We start from the raw sequence: 21115 nt of genomic DNA, 5'->3' as shown, positions 1-21115 counted from the left end.
TCTGCTGCAACACCAGGATTGTCTGTTCATATGCAGAACTGTAAAATCGAAGAAATAAGTGGTGCATGCCTATGTGTCTTCTTGACTTCACAGTCGTTTTGCCACCGAGTTGATTGCACTTTCGCAAGATGCACTTACATTAAAGAAATAATTACCTCTGCGCAGTTACCTAGATGGCATGGGACACTACATCTGTGCAGACCAGTACATGAATGACGCTTTGCTAAAAATCACAAACACAACCTTTAGGAACAACATCTGAGCAAACCAAGAGACGTAGCTCGCTTCAGAAGCTTTAAAAAAAGCACCGCTTGAATGATTTGTGATGCACTGCACTACCTACACCAGAAGACACTACACGCACCAATGTGGCAGAACGGAGCTGCGGTGCACTAGGAGCTTTATGGGTACATAAGGCAAAATAATCTGAAGCTTTTACTTCTCATAATTCTCCCGGTGACTGAATTATCAAAAAACCAGAATGCTGTCAATTTTTTTCATCTCTATGCATGCAGTAGAGCTAAGCAGATGTGACATGTTTTTTTTTTCTTTTGGTGATGAATGCCATGTTACCCTTGTATTGAATGTTGGGCTAGTTTGGTATAGCGTGAAAACGACGCTGTCAGAGTAATACAGAAGGGACATAGATTAACCTTGACTAGCAGCTGAAATTCATTTCACGAACACAAGATACGAGTGAAAAGCAGATCAACATAGTGCAGAAGTGTTAAAAATGCTGGAAAAGGAAACACTGTGTATCGTACCATGGCACATGTGCTGAGCAGACATACCAGCTCCTTGTCCGCAAGAGACAATGGTGCTTGACTTGTGCATGCACAACCCAATCCGTTATAGGAGAAGTGACACGAAACTTTAACATTTTCCGATTGTAGGTTTAGATAAAAACAATAGGGCCAAAAATCTTATATAAAGGTATTGTGGAGCCTACAAATGCATTGAATATACATTTATTATCACTACATTACAAAAGAGCACTTTTGGTTTCTGTACAGGAGGAGCAATTCCACTGTAATGTTAAAACTCCACCTTACGTCACTAGGACATAGTGTCTTGCAGCAGATTAACAGCACCTCGGTCATATCTTGTCAGTCGCATGTGGTGCATACAAACAACACTGAGTGAATTGTTGTCCAGTGATTCCGTCACCAACTCCAGGGTTTTCCGATCCATGCATGACGCAAAGTTCGCATAGTGCACTGCGTCGGCTCGTTGTTATAGTGTTGATAACAGTGAGGCTGGCGTGCATTTTCTGGGTGACAAAAAACTTCAAGTTCGAAGATATTTCACACGTGTTGGCTGCCACTGATGTGTGGAAAGCGTCAATAGTCCGTGTCAAGATAACTGAAAAAATCACTGAATATTCACGAAGTGAATAATGACCAGTGGGCGAAGCATCGGGAGATCATTCGGGTCGCCGGGCTTCTACAGTTTCTTGCACCTTAAACTACAGCTTCACTGGTGAACGCTTCCGCCGTTTTGCCGCCGCTTCCCACATTCTCACCGCCTCTGGGTCTATCGCCGGTGTCGTCGTGCTGCTGAAGTTTCCCTTGTCTGGGACGGTTGAGTCTGCATGTGTGCCCTTCTGGTGTTTTGCCGCTGCTTCCCGCGCTCTCTTCGTCTCCAGGTTCGATGGCCGGCATCGCCCTACTGCTGCGGCGTCCCCCGCTCTCATCGCCTCTCGTTTCATTTTCCGGCGGCGTCGTGCTGCTTCGGCTTCCCGCGCTCTCACTGCCTCCGGGTTCGCTTGCCGGCGTCGCCGTGATGCTGCAGCTTCACGTGCCCTTGCCGCTTCCAGGTTCGCTTGCCGGCGTCGCCGTGCAGCTTCAGCTTGGCGAGCCCTCCACAGAGGGTCCGTCTGCCGGCGTTGACGTGCTGCAGCAGCTTTGCGAGCTCTTAACTCCGCTTTTCGTTGAGCAGCCTTTTCATCCGTAGTGGGTGCGACCATCCGTGGCTGAAAAGAAAAAGAGAGGGCGCGTCCGGAGCGAACGTTTATATAGCACCAAGGTACAGGTATTAATACCGAGAATGCATTGCTTCTAAGGGTGAAGAGTGAGTGTAGTAAGCACAACCAATTACAGTATGACAGGTGATTAGTGCATTTTACAACGAAGCCAAAAAACAGCACGAGATAGGGGACAGTGATATGGAGAGACACTGTGCTGACTCACAACTAAGATTTTATTCCACATATTAGTGTATATATATAGTACACACAACATGAAAGAAGGGAGCGGAAAACAGCAGCGTGGAACTTTTGTTCAAGAAATCTCTGTAGGCTTCTGTAAACTGTGAAGAAAAACTGTTTTTTCGCTTCGTTGATTATGCGCCCTGCGGGCCAAATAAGCAATTTAGTGAATTTTACAGAATACCGCTTCTACTTTTTCGACATTTAGGAGAGCCGTGAATGGGATCTCTCCGTTTTTTTTAGGATGGCCACACCTCCCCGACACTTACATCTGTCTTTACGTAAGATTACACAGTTTGGCAACGTCATCTCCAAGTCCCTGACATCACTTGGCAGGCACGTTGCGGTGAGTGTGACAAAGTCTGGATCTGTGCTCAGTAATTGTTATTCTAGCCAGGTTGTCTTTAGAATTATTCTGAGAACATTTACGTTTGTGAACTTTACTTTGAGCGTTTCTAGGTGTCGCGTGGTCGCACTGTGCGTACTTGGGTTTCTTCGACTTTTTATTGGCGAGGGTTGCCCTTAAGAGGCCCAATGCAGTTTGCATCCTGATCACATCCAAATACGTATTTTTTTTTAATTTTTAGCTCGTTAAACATGAAATAAACCTTGTCGTTCGGCCTAGCTGCCTGCAACAGTTTCTGTCTCATACCGTGCACATGGGGAGTGACATCACCCACTCAGATCTTTGACCACTTAAATTATAGCAATTTTTAAGTATAGCAGTTTTTCTACTTGAAAACTAGAAGCTTTAGTATTATTGGCCGTGCATAATTGACAGAAGGTTTCCTAGTCTATGGATCTGATCAATAGCCACGAGTTCTACTTCAAGTACCTTGTTTCTTAAATCTTCATTAACCATTTCCGCAAGGTTACACGTAAGTCCCTTCTGGAAATGACAGGACCGAGAACAGCCGTGTTTGTGAACATATGCAGCTGCTTGAAAGCATAGTTGCGAGCTTTCCAGCAGTGAGATCAGGTCTTCGGTCATGCTAACAGTTTCACCATGACTATTTGAGCCATTTTTGAATAAAGAACAAGAAGTGCAGCTTTTATTCAAACACAAGGCACAGCTGCCTTCTGTGACACACGGTTACATCGTGAACTATTTGGTGCTTTCGACAAGTCATGTCATGCTGCAACAAATGAAGGTGCGAAGTCGCTGGACAGCCACAACTTATTCACCAGCGGATGGGTGAATAGCATAGCAGCAAAGCAGCTTCTATCACAGCGTGCCGTCCTTCTATAAGAGACGTTAATTACGGTGCTCTTTAACGTTACGGTCGAAGTAAATCTTAGTCTTTCTTAACACACATGGGCTTTGACAGGATTTACTGATGGTGGTTCATCACGCTCTGGTGCTGCGTCTATGACATGCAGTTCGACTGATGTTCCCGACAGCGTGCCCTCAGTGACTGCATCCAGCTCAAAGTCCGCCCCGTCCCTTTATTTGGTCGGTTGTCCTATGAATGAAGAAAAATCTCATACCTAGCACCGTTAGGCCTCATATAACAACAAAAGACGAGGTTATTTATGCGAAAAATATCTTCTGTACATCGCAAGGAATTTTCCTTACCTGTGATGAAGTGATGACTGTAGACAGAGATGTATTTCTTTTTCTTCTTTCTAAAGGTTTCCTTGAATAGTGCGCACCAGCCAAGCAATACGGCGCCTTTTGGACATTCTTGTTCTGGTGCACTAATTTTTATTAATTACATGCACACTAAGCAATTTAATACCACTCTGAAGGACACAGGCAGACTTCACCAGGCAGGGAGAGCAGAAGCGTTTATACTGCGATGTCTCCCTTATTTCACAACACCAACTGTAGCACAGCTGCGATCTTCTCGGGATCTGGTTGGATTCAGTGTTTGGAAACGACATGACCGACAACTTTGATACTTTTGCTGACAAAGGTGCACTTTCTTGTATTTATCTGAAGGCCAGACTTGGAAAGAAATTGAAGTAGCTCGTCTAATCGTTGAAGATGTTAGGCAAAGAAAAATGAAAATGCAATGATATTATCTAAGTAACAGAGACAGGTCTTCCATTTTAGGCCACGTAGAATAGTATCGATCATACGCTCAAATGAAGTGGGCGGGAACTTGTAAGCACATTCCAAGCACTTCATCATTCTCACTTGTACACACCCATCATTATTGTTCCCTCTCGCTGGTGTTCCGAGCCAAGGGAAACATCGCAAAATAAACGCTTCTGCTCGCCCTGCCTGGTAAAGTCTGCCTGCGTCTTCCAGCATAGTGTAAGAATGCTTAGTTTGACCGCGATTCTTACAAATCAGGGTGCGAGAACAAGAATGTCCAAGAATAGCCGTATCGCTCAGCTGGCGGGCATTATTCGAGGAAACTTGAAGAAAGAAGAAAAAAAATACATCTCCGTCTACAGTCATCATTTCGTCACAGGTAAGGGTACTTTCGAGTTATGTTTAGGTTTACCAAGCTTACTAACGTTATTGCGTGGCTTCTCCAGTGCTACTTAAATTTATTGCGATGTACAGAAGATGTTTTCCGCTCGAATAACCTCGTCTTTTGTTGTTATATGAAGTCTAACGGTGCAACATATGTGAATGTGTCTTCTTTCATATGACATTCACTCAATTAAACGCACCATGCAAACCCCGACTGATTACAGAGCCTACTGCCGGGCCACGGCCATTATGATCAAACCACTGCAGCAGCATCTGCGCGTTTCCAGCTCTCTAAGAGGCGACAGACGAACCCAGGGGATGCAGTCACAGCGGACACGCCATCGGGAACATCACTCGACCTGCTTGTTATAGACGCCGCACCAGAACAGGATAAACCATCACAAGGAGATCCTGTCGAAGCCCATGTGTCTTGAAAAAGACTGATTTACTTCGACCGTAACGTTAAAGAGCACTGTAATTAAGCTCGCTTAAAGATGGACGCCACGCTGTGATAGAAGCTGCTTTGCTACTATGCCATTCACCCATTCGCTGGTGAAAAAGTTGTGGCCGTCCAGCGAATTGCAAGCCTTCATTTGTTGCAGCATGACACGATTTGTCGAAAGCACCAGAAGTTCACGATGTCGCCGTGTGTCACGGAAGGCAGCAAACTGACGTTCGGTGTAGCATCTTTACCGATGTGCAGTTCATACAGGTCGATGCCATCGCACATTTCAATTTTCGCTCGGCAACGTGCATGAGTCGGTTCCACCAGCTCTTCGGAATAAGACGGACAAACAGTGCGCCCGTTTTTTTCCGCCATATCGCTAGAATAACTCCAACAAGCTCCAATGCGGCAGTAAGCTGTACGCGCTGCCCCACTCATTGACGAACGAGGCAGTCACTCACTTCACTAGCCAAAAATGACGTCAAGTGCAACCCATGCAATACCTTACATTTCATGCACTATGTATAAACTTTCTGAAGCTCTCACCGTAGGGTCTTGGCGGCAAACCTGCCCTGCTGCTGCCTTGCCCTCCCTCAATGCCGCTGCCTTGGCTTCCTGGGTGTTCACGACGAGTTGCGGTAGTGAAGTGCATTGAGTAAACTCCCAGCGAAGAGTAAAGAAGCACACCAAAAACGAGCCCCACATTAGCGGTGCACCATCTAATGAGCACTCTTGAAACCGGAGCAACAGCTGCGCCTCTAGCAAGAGAAATGAAATCTAGCGGCTACGGTGAGCATAAGGAGCAAACTCCTCAAACAGGAGGAAACTCTTGTGTTCATTTCTACAGGAGACTACTTGGGCGTCACTTCAAGCACCATAAAAACGGTGGGTAGTATACAGGCTTCGAATCTGCTTGGGATGAATTTCGTTCTAGAGATTCATGACACTTGTTTACACAGCTTTAACCAAAATATAAGAAGTTATCAATAATTATTTGTTTCGCTTTCCCATATTAAAAACCTGTCAAAGAAGACTAGCGTGACAGAGAGATTGACATGAAGCCTGCACCACAATTTCAACCAAAGGAATATGGATTGCCGTGCAATGGTGTTCTGAATTCGGGATTACAAAAGAATGAACTTTTTTTTTGCAATAGTGAAAAAAACACGACTGTTTTTCGTTCACAATTATGTGCAGTCCATTTATGCAATTAAACGTACTGTATCGAGTGAGGCACACTTAACGTATTTCAGCTGCAACACCAGGATTGTCTGTTCATACGCAGAACTGTGAAATGGAACAAATAAGTGGTGCGTGCCTATGTGTCTACTTGACTTCACCATTGTTTTGCCACCGAGGTGATTGCACTTTGGCAAGATACAGTTATATTAAAGAAAAAATTACCTCTGCGCAGTTTCCTAGATGGCATAGGACACTACGTCTGTGCACACCAGTACATGAATGACGCTTTGCCAAAACTGTCAAACACAACCTTTAAGAACAACATCAGAGCAAACAAAGAGACGTAACTCGTTTCAGAAGCTTTAAAAAAAAGTACAGCTTGAATGACTTGTGCTGCAGTGCACTACCTACACCAGAAGACACCACACGCACCATTGTGGCAGAATAGAGCTGCTGTGCACTAGGAGTTTTGCGATTACATAAAGCAGAACAATCTGAAGCTTTTACTTCCCATAGTTCTCACTGTGACTGAATCATCAAAGAGCCAGAATGCTGTCACTTTGTTTCGTCTCTATGCATGCAGTAAAGCTAAGCAGATGTGACATGTTTTTTTCTTTCTTTTTGTGATGAACGCCATGTTACCCTTGTATTGAATGTTGGGCTAGTTTGGTATAGCGTGAAAACGACGCTCTCAGAGTAATACAGAAGGGATATAGATTAACCTTGACTAGCAGCTGAAATTCATTTCAAGAACACAAGATACGAGTGAAAAGCAGATCAACATAGTGCAGAAGTGTTAAAAATGCTGGAAAAGGAAACAATGCGTATCGTGCCATGGCACATGTGCTGAGCAGACACACCAGCTCCTTGTCCGCAAGAGACAATGGTGCTTGACTTGTGCATGCACAACCCAATCCGTTATAGAAGTGACACGAAATCCTAACATTTTCCGATTGTAGCTTTAGATAAAAACAATAGAGCCAAAAATCTTAAATAAAGGTATTATGGAGCCTACAAATGCATTGAATATATATTTATTATCACTACATTACAAAAGAGCACTTTTGGTTTCTGTACCGGAGGAGCAATTCCACTGTGATGTTAAAACTCCGCCTTACGTCACTAGGACATAGTATCTTGCAGCAGATTAACAGCACCTCGGTCATATCTTGTCAGTCGCATGTGGTGCATACAAACAACACTGAGTGAATTGTTGTCCAGTGATTCCGTCACCAACTCCAGGGTTTTCCGATCCATGCATGACGCAAAGTTCGCATAGTGCACTGCGTCGGCTCGTTGTTATACTGTTGATAACAGTGAGGCTGGCGTGCATTTTCTGGGTGACAAAAAACTTCAATTTCGAAGATATTTCACACGTGTTGTCTGCCACTGATGTGTGGAAAGCGTCAATAGTCCGTGTCAAGATAACTGAAAAAATCACTGAATATTCACGAAGTGAATAATGACCAGTGGGCGAAGCATCGGGAGATCATTCGGGTCGCCGGGCTTCTACAGTTTCTCGCACCTTAAACTACAGCTTCACTGGTGAACGCTTCAGCCGTTTTGCCGCCGCTTCCCACATTCTCACAGCCTCTGGGTCCTATCGCCGGTGTCGTCGTGCTGCGAAAGTTTCCCTTGTCTGAGGCAGTCGAGTCTGCATGTGAACGCTTCTGGTGTTTTGCCGCTGCTTCCCGCGCTCTCACCGTTTCCAGGTTCGATTGCCGGCATCGCCCTGCTGCTGCAGCGTCCCCCACTTTCATCATCTCTCGTTTCATTTTCCGGCGGCGTCGTGCTGCTTCGACTTCCGCGCTCTCACTGCCTCCGGGTTCGCTTGCCGGCGTCGCCGTGATGCTGCAGCTTCACGTGCCCTTGCCGCTTCCAGGTTCGCTTGCCGGCGTCGCCGCGCTGCTGCTGCTTCGCGAGCTCTCCGCACAGGGTCCGCCTGCCGGCGTCGCCGTGCTGCTGCAGCTTCCCGCGCTCTCGCCGCTTCCAGGTTCGCTTGCCGGCGTCGCCGTGCTGCTGCTGCTTCGCGAGCTCTCCGCACAGGGTCCGCCTGCCGGCGTCGCCGTGCTGCTGCTGTTTCGCGAGCCCTCCACAGAGGGTCCGCTTGCCGGCGTCGACGTGCTGCAGCAGCTTTACGAGCTCTCAACTCCGCTTGGCGTTGAGCCGCCTTTTCATCCATAGCAGCTGTGACCATCCGTGGCTGAAGAGAAAAAGAGAGCATGCATCCGAAACAAGCACTTGTACAGCATGAAGGTACAGGTATTGATACAGAGAATGCATTGCTTCTAAGGGCGAAGAGTGACTGCAATAAGCACGACCAATTACAGTACGACAGGTGGTTAATGCATTTTACAACGAAGCGAAAAAACAGCTCGAAACACGAAACAGTGAAATGGAGAGACATTGTGCTGACTCACTATCAAGCTTTTATTCCACACATGAGTGTATATACTGTTACGGATGTGATGGGTTCATTTACACTGAAAATGCCAGCGCTCCACCGTCACTGAAGAATCATCATTGCTCGAGAGCATCCTGCTTCTTTGTCTTTCTCGCTCTTTCAGTCCGCGTTACAATTTCCTCCGGGCAAGACTAAGCTCACTGAGCGAGTAGAAGCGATCGGTTGTTGTAAGGCTTCAATCGGGCAATGTGCACAATTTGCGTCTTACGCGAACGCCGGTTCTGAGCTGTAACTTTTGCAACAACGTAAATGACGTCGCTCAGGCACTGAGTAATGACGAATGGTCCTGCGTACTGGGAAAGAAGCTTCCGGCAAAGTCCCTTCTTTCGAATGGGCGCCAGACGAAATCACCTATAGCGAAAGTCACAGGCGGGTGTTTTGCGTCGTGACGGTCTCTCGCGTGAGCATGAGCGGAAAAAGTTCGGAGCCGTGCAAGTCGACGAGCTTCTTCGGCATAACACAAAGTCTGTGCGACACCGGCGTTTTCGTTCATCGAAAAAAGAAGTATGGTGTCAAAAAAGCTTTGGGGATGATGAGCATACTGAATAAAGAAAGCCGTATAACCTATGACTTCGTGTTTCGCTGTATTAAACGCGTATGTAACAAGAAGTAACACCGCATCCCAGTTCTTGTGATCCGCTGTGAGGTACATTGAAAGCATGTTGATGATGGTACGTTTGGTGCGCTCAGTGATACTGTTAGTCTGAGGGTGGTATGGCGTAGAAGGCTGATACTGGCACCCACAAAGCCATAGCAACTCTTCGACAATGTCAGCGGTAAACTGCCGGCAACGATCACTTATCACCACACGAGGGGCCCCGTGACGGAGTATGATCAAGTGCAGAAGAAACCATGACACATCAGATGATGTGGCTGAAGCAACCGCCATCGTTTAAGTATACCGCGTCAGGTAATCTACGCTCACAATAATCCAGTGGCAGCCAGTGGTAGACTTGGGGAAAGGGCCCAGTAAATCTATGCCAACTTTTTCGAATGGTGATGTCGGTGGCTTAACCAGTTGCAGTGGGCAGGCCAATGGCGTGGTAGGTTGTTTGTGGCGTTGGCAGACATCACAACTTGCGCCGTAGTGCTTTGTGGTCTTCCAGAGTCGAGACCAATAAAAACGTTGTCAGATACGTTGAAGTGTTCGGGCAAATCCAAGGTGCCCAGACGTGATGTCATCGTGCATGGCTTGGAATACCACAAGACGCAGGCATTCTGGCATGACGAGTAGTAGTGTGGAACTATGGCTGTAGTAATTCTTGCGATATAGCAGGGCGTCATGAATCACGAATGCCGTGGCGCGTTTAGAGCTACGAGCCACATCGATCATTGGTTTCAGCCAAGGGTCACGCTGTTGCTCGTGATGGAAGGCGTCCAAATTTGGGAAGTTGGATGAGATTACAGCCATGTAGTTGTCGAAATCATCATCAGCATCCACAGTCGGAGACGGAAAACGAGATAAGCAGTCAGCATCTCCATGACATCGATCGCTCTTGTAGGTCACAGAAAAATTATATTCTTGAAGCTGTAAGGCCCAACGAGCCAACCGTCCAGCTGGGTCATGTAGTCCGACGAGCCAACAAAGGGAATGATGATCTGTGACGATCTTGAATTGCCGGCCATACAATTAAGGTCTGAACTTTTGGACGGCGAAAACAACCCCAAGACATTTCAGTTCGGTGACTGTATAATTCTTCTCCGTCTTAGTCAAAGCACGACTTGCATATGCCACGACGTGCTGGCGGCTGTTGTGATACTGATCTGGCATGGCACCAACACCGATACCACTAGCATCTTTATGTGGTTGCGTGAGTGCCCCCAGGTGGAAATGGCACAAGAGGGGCCCGGATGTAAGCAAATACTTCAGCTGTTTAAAAGCAGCCTCACAATCAACGGCCCATCGGAATTGAGCATTTTTGCGGAGCCAACTCTGTCAGAGGATGAGCAATGTGGGCGAAATCTTTGATAAACCGGCGAAAATAAGAACACAGACCCACGAAGTTATGGAGATCCTTCACCGACGTTGGTTGCTTGTAGTCTCAGACAGCACTGATCCTTTGCGGGTCTGGCCGTATACCGTCCCTGTCGACTAGATATTCGAGCACAAGGGCTTGACGCTCACCAAAATGACACTTTGCGTTTAAAACGAGACCAGCTTGTTTGATGCAATCTAGAACAACGCTAAGTCGATGGTTGTGCTCGTGCAATGTCTTGCCGAAAATAACTACATCATCGAGGTAACACATACATATCTCCCATTTTAGACCGCGAAGAATGGAGTCCACGAATCGCTCGGAGGTAGCCGGGGCATTACATAAGCCAAACGGCAAAATGTTTAATTCAAATAACCTATCAGGCGTGACAAAAGCAGTCTTCTCTCTGTCGGATGGATGCATCGGTATCTGCCAGTATCCAGACCTTAAGTCGACAAACGAGAAGTATGCGCCCGAGTGCAGACAATCATCAGCATCATCGATGCGTGGGAGCGGATACACGTCTTTCTTTGTGATGGCATTGAGACGGCGGTAGTCTACACAAAATCGCCAAGAGTTGTCTTTCTTTTTTACCAATATAACAGGAGCTGCCCAGAAACTGCCTGACTCTTGAATAACACCTTTCTGCAGCATTTCGTTGACCTGATCAGCGATGACTTGCCTCTCTGACTGTGATACGCGATAGGGTTTCTGACGTATCGGTGTAGCATCTCCCGTGTTGATGCGGTGGTGCATACGGGATTCGGGCAACATGGAACAACGCTTGTCTTGAGCGAAATCAAAGACTCCCGCGTAGCGCGTAAGCACCTCCTTGAGGACATGCTGCTCGGAAGAAGGCAACGACTTATTGATCATGCGTTTCATCTCGGCTGAGTAGTTGGGCGCAGTCTGACTGGTGGCTGGAGAGTCTGAGCCCATTCTGACCTCAACTGTGGCCTGTTCCTCAAACGTTCCCAGTTTGAATCTGGCTGGTAGAACAACAGGCTCTGAAGCTGCACTGAGTGCCCACAAACAAGCATGTCCGTCAATGGCTGTAAGGACAGACCGTGGGACCAGCACATTCTTCTTGATGGTGTTTGTATGATCAGGCTCGACAAGTCCAGTGCAGGGTCCTGAGCGGACGTGAGAAGAGCCTACGGGAACAAGCGCTGCTGTCCGACCAAAGATCGTCACATCTTCAGACAACGAAAGCGCATCGATGGGCAGAGTCGAAAAATCATCAACCATGGCAGCAGGCAGCGTACTTTGTAGAAGAATCTCTCCAGTTCCACAGTCAAGCATAGCACCGCATTCATGAAGGAGGTCTATCCTTAAAATGATGCCATTAGTTGCCCGAGCCAGCACAGTGAATTCAACTTGGAAATTTTGTCCACCAATCGCGAGTACAACTGAGCAAATACCAACATGGCATAACGCTTCGCCTCCAACTCCACGAAAAGTTTCTTTACGATCCCACACGAGGCCCAAGAAACGATGCTTGAAACGAAGACTCATAACTGAAATAGCAGCACCAGTGTCTATAAGAGCAAGATTATCTACACCATCTATACATGCACACACTTTGTTCATCAACATCACAGCAGAAGGAGGAATTGGCGAAACTGACCGTCCCGCGACCGCACCTCCATGGGTCGCACCAGCTAGTTTCCCAGCAGATGCGGGAAAGGCGACCGACGACACGGAGACAGCGACCGGCGGGGACATGTCGGAGGGGGCGTCACGCTTCACTCGGAGGCGGGGGACTTGCTTCAAAATTCATTGGGCCATTGCTGTCGGGGACGATGGTGGGCCGGGTGAGAGGTTTAGATTTCGTGCATACGAGGGGGGTTTGTCGAAAAACGTGGCAGCACAGGCGTTTGGTGCATACGAGCCGAGTACGTCGATAAACGTGGCGACGCAGGTGGCCGGCTGGGACAGAAGCGTGAAATATGCTGTGGGAGACCGCATGTGTAGCAAACGGGGACTTTTCGGCTTACATTAGCAGGAGCAGAGGTGGCAGAAGTACACGGAGACAGGTCGTTCTCTGCAGGAACATTTCGCGATGACGCATAGTAGTCTTCTGATAGAGGCCTGGTTGACGATGTTCGGAGATCTGCAGCGGCCCGCCAAGATGATGACATGCGGTGGTGGCCGTGATCCGTCGGGAAAAACGGAAGCCGCGGGGTGAAATCTGCTGTTTCTGTGCGCTGTCGGTTTTCGACGTGGCGTTCTCGCATCTAGTAGGGAGGTGGTTCGGGGCACGCGGCGAACGAGCATTGGTTGTGAGCGTCACCTACTTGAAGCCGTACGAGCTCTTCTCGAACTACCCGACATACCAGGAAGGGAATGTCTTCGCAGGCGCCGACGTCCATACTTGCAACAGTGGAAATATTGCCCAAGCGCCCGAACTTGGGTAAAATTCTCCGGGTTTTCAACCTGATAATCCCGCAAAGCTTCAATACCTCTTCAATGTAGGTTGTGCACGTTTCGCCGGGCAACTGAGCCCTACGTGACAGCCTTTGCTCAGCTTTCTTTTTCGTAGAGGTAGTGTCCCCAAAGCAGGCCTTCAGTTCTTCAACAAACATATTCCAAGTGGTGAGGACATGTTCATGGTTCTCAAACCGAAGCAAGGCAGTCCCGGCAAGAAAAAATGCTACGTTCACGAGCTTCGCCGGCGCGCCCCATTCGTAGTAGCGGCTCACTCTGTCGTAGTGTTTTAGCCAAGCATCCACGTCTTTGTCAGTTTTACCTAAAAATATCCGTGGTTCAAGTGCCCACTAGTTAGGTTCTCGAGGTCGACGGCCACCTTGTGCCATGTCGGTGGCACTGGTAGATGCAGCAGCATAGTACGTCAACGGGATTGCTGTGTCGTCGTTCATGCTGATGTTGTCCGGGGGTAGACCAGCTAAGCGTCTGCTTCTTCGAAGAACTTCTGCTGCGGGATCCAGGATGGCAAATTATCCAGCACTGCTTCACCAAAGCTGTTACGGATATGATGGGTTTATTTACACTGAAAATGCCAGCGCTCAACCGTCACTGCCGAATCACCATTGCTCGAGAGCGTCCTACCTGTTCTTCTTTCTCGCTCTTTCGATTCGCGTTACAATACATAGCATACACAACATAAAACAAGGCAAAGGAGGACAGTGGCGTAGAACTTCTGTTCAAGAAGTCCTCCCATGCTTCTGTAAACTGTGAAGGAAAACTCTTTTTTTCGCTTCGTTGATTATGCACCAAGCAACCCAAATAAGCAATTTAATAAATTTACAGCCGAATACTGCTTCTACTCCTTCGACATTTAGGAGAGCCGTGAAAGCGATCTCTCTCTTTTTTTTTTTTCTAGGATGGCCACACCTCCCTGACATGTACATCCGCGTCTTTACGCAAGATTACACAGTTTGGCAACGTTATCTCCAAGTCCCTGATGTCACTTGGCAGGCACGTTGCGGTGAGTGCGACAAAGTCTGGATCTGTGCTCAGTAATTGTTATTTTAGCCAGGTTGTCTTTAGAATTATTCAGAGAACGTTTACGATTGTGAACTTTACTTCGAGCGTTTCTAGGTGTCGCGTGGTCGCATCGTGCGTACTTGGGTTTTTTCGACTTTTTATTGGCGAGGGTTGCCCTTAAGAGGGCCAATGCAGTTTGCATCCTCATCCCATCCAAATACTTAATTTTTTTTATTTTTAGCTTGTTAAACATGAATTTTACCTTGTCGTTCGGCCTAGCTGCTTGCAACAGTTAGTTTCTTGTACCGCGCACATGGGGAGTGACATCACCCACTCAGATCTTTGACCCCTTAAATTACAGCAGTTCTTAAGTATAGCAGTTTTTCTACTTGAAAACTAGAAGCTTTAGTACTAATGGCCGTGCATTATTGACAGAAGGTTTCCTAGTCTATGGATCTGATCAATAACTACGAGTTCTACTTAAAGTACCTTCTTTATTACATCTTCATTGACCATTTTTGCAAGGTTGCACGTACGTCTCATCTGGAAATGACAGGACGAAGAACAGCCATGTTTGTGAACATATGCAGCTGCTTGAAAGCATAGTTGCGAGCTTTCCAGCAGTAAGATCAGGTCTTCAGTCATGCTAACAGTTTCACCATGACTGTTTGTGCCATTTTTGGATGCAGAACAAGAAGTCAAACTTTTTATTCAAACGCAAGGCACAACTACCTTTCGTGACAACACGGCGACATTGTGCACTATTTGGTGATTTCGACAAGTCATGTCACGCTGCAAGAAATGAAGGTCTGCAAGTCGCTGCACAGCCACAACTCATTCACCAGCGGATGGGTGAATAGCACAGCAGCAAAACATCTTCTATCAGAGCGTGCCGTCCTTCTATAAGTAAGGTTAATTACGGTGCTCTTTAACGTTACGGTCGAAGTAAATCTCTGTCTTTCTCCAGACACACGGGCTTCGACAGGATCTACTTGTGGTGGTTCATCACGTTCTGGTGCTGCGTTTATGACACGCAGTTTGAGTAATGTTCGCGACGGTGTGATCGCTGCGACTGCATCCAGCTCGTTTGTCTGTCGCCTTTTAGAGAGCTGGAAGTGCGCAGATGCTACAGCTGTAGGTTTGCATCGTCAGTTTAATTGGTCGGTTGTCCTGTGAACAAAAAAAAATCTCATATAACAACACGAGACACTGTTATTCGAGGGAAAAAGGTCATCTGTACATCGCAAAGAATCTAGGTAGAATTCTGAAGAAGCAACGCGATCACATCAGTAAGCGTGGTAAACCTTGACATAACTCAATATACCTTTAGCTGTGATGAAATGATGACTGTAGACAGACATGTATTTCTCTTTCTTCTTTCTTCAGGTTTCCTCGAATAATGCGCACCAGCCAAACATTACGGCGCTTTTTGGACATTCTTGTTCCGGTGCACTTTTTTTTATTAATTGTGGGCACACTAAGCAATTTAATACCACTCTGAAAGACGCAGGCAGACTTCACCAGGCAGGGAGAGCAGAAGCGTTTATTCTGCGATGTCTCCCTTATTTCACAACACCAACTGTAGCACAGCTGCGATCTTCTCGGGATCTGGTTGGATTTAGTCTTTGGAAACGACATAACCGACAACTTTGATACTTTTGCTGACAAAGGAGCACTTATTTGTATTTTTCTGAAGGCCATACTTGGAAGGACATTGAAGTACCTCGTCTAATCATTAAAGATGTTGGGCAAAGGTAGATGAAAAAGCAATGATATCATCTAAGTAACAGAGGCAGGTCTTCGATTTTAGGACACGAAGAATAGTATCAATAATACACTCAAACGAAGAAGGCGGGAACTTGTAAGCACATTCCAAGCATTTCATCATTCTCACTTGTACATATCCATCATTATCATTTCCTCTCGCTGGTGTTCCGAGCCAAGGGAGACATCGCGGAATAAATGCTTCTGCTCCCCCTGCCTGGTGAAGTCTGCCTGCGTCTTTCAGCGTAGTGTAAGAATGCTTAGCTTGACCACGATTCTTACAGGTCAGGGCGCGTGAACAAGAATGTCCAAAAAAGCGCTGTATCACTCGGCTGGCGCGCATTATTCGAGGAAACTTGAAGAAAGAAGAAAAAAATACATCTCCGTCTACAGTCACCACTTCATCACAGGTAAGGGTACTTTCGCATTATGTTCAGGTGTACCACGCTTACCGAAGTCATTGCGTGGCTTCTCCACATTGCAACGTAAGTTCCTTGCGATGTATAGAAGACGTTTTCTGCTCGATCAACCTTGCCTCTTGATGTTATATGAGGTCTAACGGTGCAACATAGGTGAACGTGTCTTCTTTCATATGACAATCGCCCAATTAAACACACGATGCAAACTCCGACTGAGCACAGAGCCTACTGCCGGGCCACGGCCGTTATGATCGAACTACTGCCACAGCATCTGCGCATTTCCAGCTCTCTAAAAGGCGGCAAACAAACCCACTAAATGCAGTCACAGCGGACACGTTACCGGTAACATCACTCGACTTGCTTGTTATAGACGAAGCACCAAAACGTGATAAACCATCACAAGTAGATCCTGTCGAAGCCCATGTGTCTTGAGAAAGACTAAGATTTACTTTGACCGTAAAGTTAAAGAGCGCCGTAATTAACCTCGCTTATGGAAGGACGGCACACTGTGAGAGAAGCTGCTTTGCTGCTATGCTATTCACCCATCCGCTGGAGAAGAAGTCGTGGCCGCTCAGCAACTTGCAGGCCTTCATTTGTAGCAGCATGAGACAATTTGTCGAAAGCCCCAGAAGTTCACGATGTCGCCGTGTGTCACGGAAGGCAGCAGATCGACATTCGATGTAGCATTTTTACCGATGTGCAGTTTGTACAGGTCGATGCCATCGCACATTTCAATTTTCGCTCGGCAATGTACACGAGTCGGTCCCACCAGTTCTTCGGAATAAGACGGGCAAACAGTGATCACATTTTTTTTCGTCATATTGTTAGAATAAAATCAACCAGCTCTAACGCCGCAATAAGCTGTGCCCGCAGCTCAACTTGATGTTGACAAACATGGCAGTCACTCACTTAACTAGCCAAAAATGACGTCATGTGCAACCCATGCATTACTTTACATTTCATGCACTATGTATAAACTTTCTGAAGCTCTCACCGTAGGGTCTTGGCGGCAAACCTGCGCTGCTGCTGCCTTGCCCTTCCTCAATGCCGCTGCCTTGGCTTCCTGGGTGTTCAAGACGAGTAGCGGTAGTGAAGTGCATTGAGTGAACTCCCAGTGAAGAGTAGAGAAGCACACCAAAAGCGAGCCCCACATTAGCGTCGCACCATCTAATGAGCACTCTTGAAATCAGAGCAACAGCTGCGCCTCTAGCAAGAGAAATGAAACCTAGCGGCTACGATGAGCATAAGGAGCAAACTCCTCAAACAGGAGGAAACTCTTGTGTTCATTTCTACGGGAGACTCCTTGGGCGTCACTTCAACCACCATAAAAACGATGGGTAGTATACAGGCTTCGAATCTGCTTGGGATGAATTTCGTTCTAGAGATTAATGACACTTGTTTACACAGTTGTAACCAAAACATACGAAGTTATCAATAAGTACTTGTTTCGCATTTCCGTAATAAAAACTTATCAAAGAAGACTTGCGTGACAGCGAGATTGACATGAAGCCTGCACCACAATTTCAACCAATAGAATACGGATTGCTCAGTAATGGTGTTCTAAATTCGAATTACAAAAGAATGAACACGCTTTAGTGAAAAGAAACACGCCTATTTTTCTCTCAAAATTATGTGCAGTCCATTGCTGCACTTAAACATACTGTATCAAGTGAGGCACTGTTAACGTATTTCTGCTACAACACCGGGATTGTCTGTTCATGCGCAGAACTGTGAAATCGAAGAAATAAGTGGTGCACGCCTATGTGTCTACTTGACTACACCATTGTTTTGCACCGAGTTGATCGCATCTTGGCAAGATCCACTTACATTTAAGAAACAATTACTTCTGTGCAGTTTCTTAGATGGCATTGGACACTGTTTGAGTAGACCAGTACATGAATGACGCTTTGCTAAAACTGTCAAATGCAACCTTAAAGAACAACATCAGAGCAAACCAAAAAACGTAACACGTTTCAGAAGGTTTAAAATAAAGCACCACTTGAATGCTTTGTGCTGCAACACACTACCTACGCCAGAAGACGCCACAGGCACCATTGTGGCAGAACAGAGCTGCGGAGCACTAGGAGCTTTATGGGTACATAAGCTAATATAATCTGAAGCTTTTACTTCCTATAATTTGCACGGTGACTTAATAATCGAAGAGCCAGAATGCTTTCAAATTTTTTTCATCTCTACGCATGCAGTGAAGCTAAGCAGTGTGACATGTTTTTTTTTTTTTTTTTTCGCAATGAACGCCATGTTACCCTTGTATTGAGTGTTGGGCTAGTTTTGTATGGCGTGAAAACAACGCTGTCAGGGTAATACAGAAGGAACATAGATGAGGGCTGACTAGCAACTGAAATTTATTTCAAGATCAAGAAGATACGAGTGGAAAGCATATCAATATAGTGCAGAAGTGTTAAAAAAGTTGGGAAAGGAAACATTGCGTATCGTGCCATGGCATATGTGCTCAGCAGATACACCAGCTCCTTGTCCGCAACAGACAATGATCCTTGACTTGTACATGCATTACCTAATCCGTTATAGGAGAACTTACCCGGAAATCTAACATTTTCCGATTGCAGCTCTAAATAAAAACAATGGGGCCGAGTATTTAAAAAAGGTATTGTGGAGCCTACAAGTGCATTGCATATATATTTATAGCCACTATATTACAAAGGAGCTCTTTTAGTTTCCATATAGACGGAGCAATTTCACTGTGATGTTTAAACTCTGCTTTACGTCACTAGGACATGGTATATCGCAGGAGGTAAGCCGCACCTCTCTCATATCTTGCCAGTCGCACATTGTGCATACAAACAACACCGCGTTAATTGTTGCCCAGTAATTCCGGCATCAATGCCTGTGTTTTACGATCCATGCATGATGCAAAGTTCTCGCAGTGCACTGCGTTGGCTCGTTGTTATAATGTTCATAACAGTGAGGCTGGCTTGCCGATTCTGGGCGATGAAAACTTGAAATTAGAAGATATTTTACATGTGTTGTCTGCCACTGATGTGTGGAAAGCGTCAATAGTCCATGCCAAGACAACTAAAAAATCAACAAACATAAAAAGTGAATGATGACCAGTGGACGAAGCAACCGGAAATCATTGGGGTCATTGTGCTTCTGCAGTCCACTTGTGAATGCTTCCGGCGTTTTGCCGCTGCTTCTCACATTTTCACCACCTCCAGATCCTATTGCCGGCGTTGTACGGCTGAAGTTTCCCTTCTCTTAGATTGCCGAGTCTGCATGTGAACGCTTCTGGCGTTTTGCCTCTGCTTCCCGTGCTCTCACCACCTCCATGTTTGCTTGCCGGCGTCGCTGTGCTGCTGCAGCTTCTCGCGCTCTCACCGCTTCCATTTTAGCATGCCGGCGTCGCCGTGCTGCTGCAGCTTCCCGGGCCCTCAGCAGTGGGTCCGCTTGCCGGCGCCGCCGTGCTGCTGCAGCAGCCCGCGCTCTCGCCTCCTCCAGGTTCGCTTGCCGGCGTCGCCGTGCTGCTGCAGCATCCCGCGCTCTCACCGCCTCCAGGTTCGCTTGGCGGCGTCGGCGTGCAGCTGCAGCTTCGCGGGCCCTCCGCAGAGGGTCTGCTTGCCGGCGTCGACGCGCTGCAGCAGCTCTTCGAGCCCTCAACTCCGCTTGCCGTTCAGCCGCCTCTTCATCCATAGCGGAAGCGACCACCTGTGGCTAAAAAGAGAGTGGGAGTCTAGAATGAGCACTTATACAGCACGAGGGTGCAGGTATTGATACAGAGAATGCATTGTTTCTAAAGGTGAAGAGTGACTGTAATAAGCACGACAAATTACAGTACGACAGGTGGTTAGTGCATTTTACAACGAAGCGAGAAAAGGGCACATTACATGGGATAGTGAAAGAGAGAGACAATGTGCTGACTTACAGCCAAGCTTTTATTCCACACATGGATGTATATATAGCCGACACAACATAAAAGGAGGGAGAGAAGAACAGTGGCGTGGAACTTTCAGTCAAGAAATCTTTGTAGACTCCTGTAAAACTTTGAAGAAAAACTGTTTTTTCGCTTCACTGATCATGCACCAACCAGCCCAAATAAGCAATTTAGTGCGTTTTACCCAATACTGTTTGCACTCCTTCGATATTTGGGAGAGCCGTGAACAGGATATCTTTTATTTTTGGCATGCCCACACCTTTCCCACACATAGATCTGTCTTTATGTAAGAGAACATGGTTTGGTGGCATTGTCTCCAAGTCCCCGACGTCCCTTGACAGGCACATTTCAGTGGGTGCGACAAAGTCTGAATTTGTGCTCAGTAAAAATTATTTTAGCCAAGTTGTCTTTAGAATCATGCTGAGAATGTTTACGTTAGTGAACATTACTTCGAGCGTTTCTGGGTGTCGCGTGGTCGCAATGTGCGTACTTGGGTTTCTTCGACTTTTTATTGCTGAGGGTTGCACTGAAGAGGCCAAATGCTGTTTGCATCTGCATTTCATCTAAATACTTTATTTTCAATTTTTAGCTTGTTAAACATGATAAACATTACTTCACTCATTACTTCGTTCATTCACCTTGTCGTCTGCCAGTTTATTTGCCCTAGCTGCTTGCAACAGTTTGTTTCTCATACCGCACACATGGCGATTCAAAATCACCCACTCCAATCTTTGACCAATTAAATTATACCAATTTTTAAGTATACCGGCACTCTCCTTTTCTTTTTTTAACTCTCCTTTTCTGTTTCTACCCCCTATTCCCCAACCCCAGTGTAGGGTAGCATACCGTATACTAGCATCTGGTTAACCTCCCTGCCTTC

The 21115-nt window shown here is 46.5% G+C and overlaps 1 protein-coding gene across 5 annotated transcripts in view; it reads right to left on the bottom strand.

Moving 5' to 3' along the window:
• Positions 1-952: 952 nt before the first annotated feature.
• The window catches only part of LOC119164525 (uncharacterized), a 61789-nt gene continuing 41626 nt past the window's right edge, over positions 953-21115 (bottom strand). For 2 of the 5 annotated variants that reach the window (XM_075871983.1, XM_075871984.1), the window contains 2 exons: positions 5623-5691; positions 953-1972 (listed from right to left, as the gene is read on the bottom strand). In XM_075871983.1, the coding sequence (XP_075728098.1) occupies positions 1466-1972; positions 5623-5691 (576 nt within the window). In that variant the 3' untranslated portion in view covers positions 953-1465. Of the gene's footprint in view, positions 1973-5622; positions 5692-7276; positions 8462-17322; positions 17392-18667; positions 20016-21115 lie in introns of those variants that run through there. The other 3 variants (XM_037416732.2, XM_075871986.1, XM_075871985.1) reach the window with 3 other exon arrangements.

The sequence above is a fragment of the Rhipicephalus microplus genome, chromosome 8, assembly GCF_043290135.1.
Source record: "Rhipicephalus microplus isolate Deutch F79 chromosome 8, USDA_Rmic, whole genome shotgun sequence".
Lineage (NCBI taxonomy): Eukaryota > Metazoa > Arthropoda > Arachnida > Ixodida > Ixodidae > Rhipicephalus > Rhipicephalus microplus.
The sequence above is the reverse complement of the archived record's forward strand: the minus strand, read 5'-3'. Positions and strand labels throughout refer to the sequence as shown.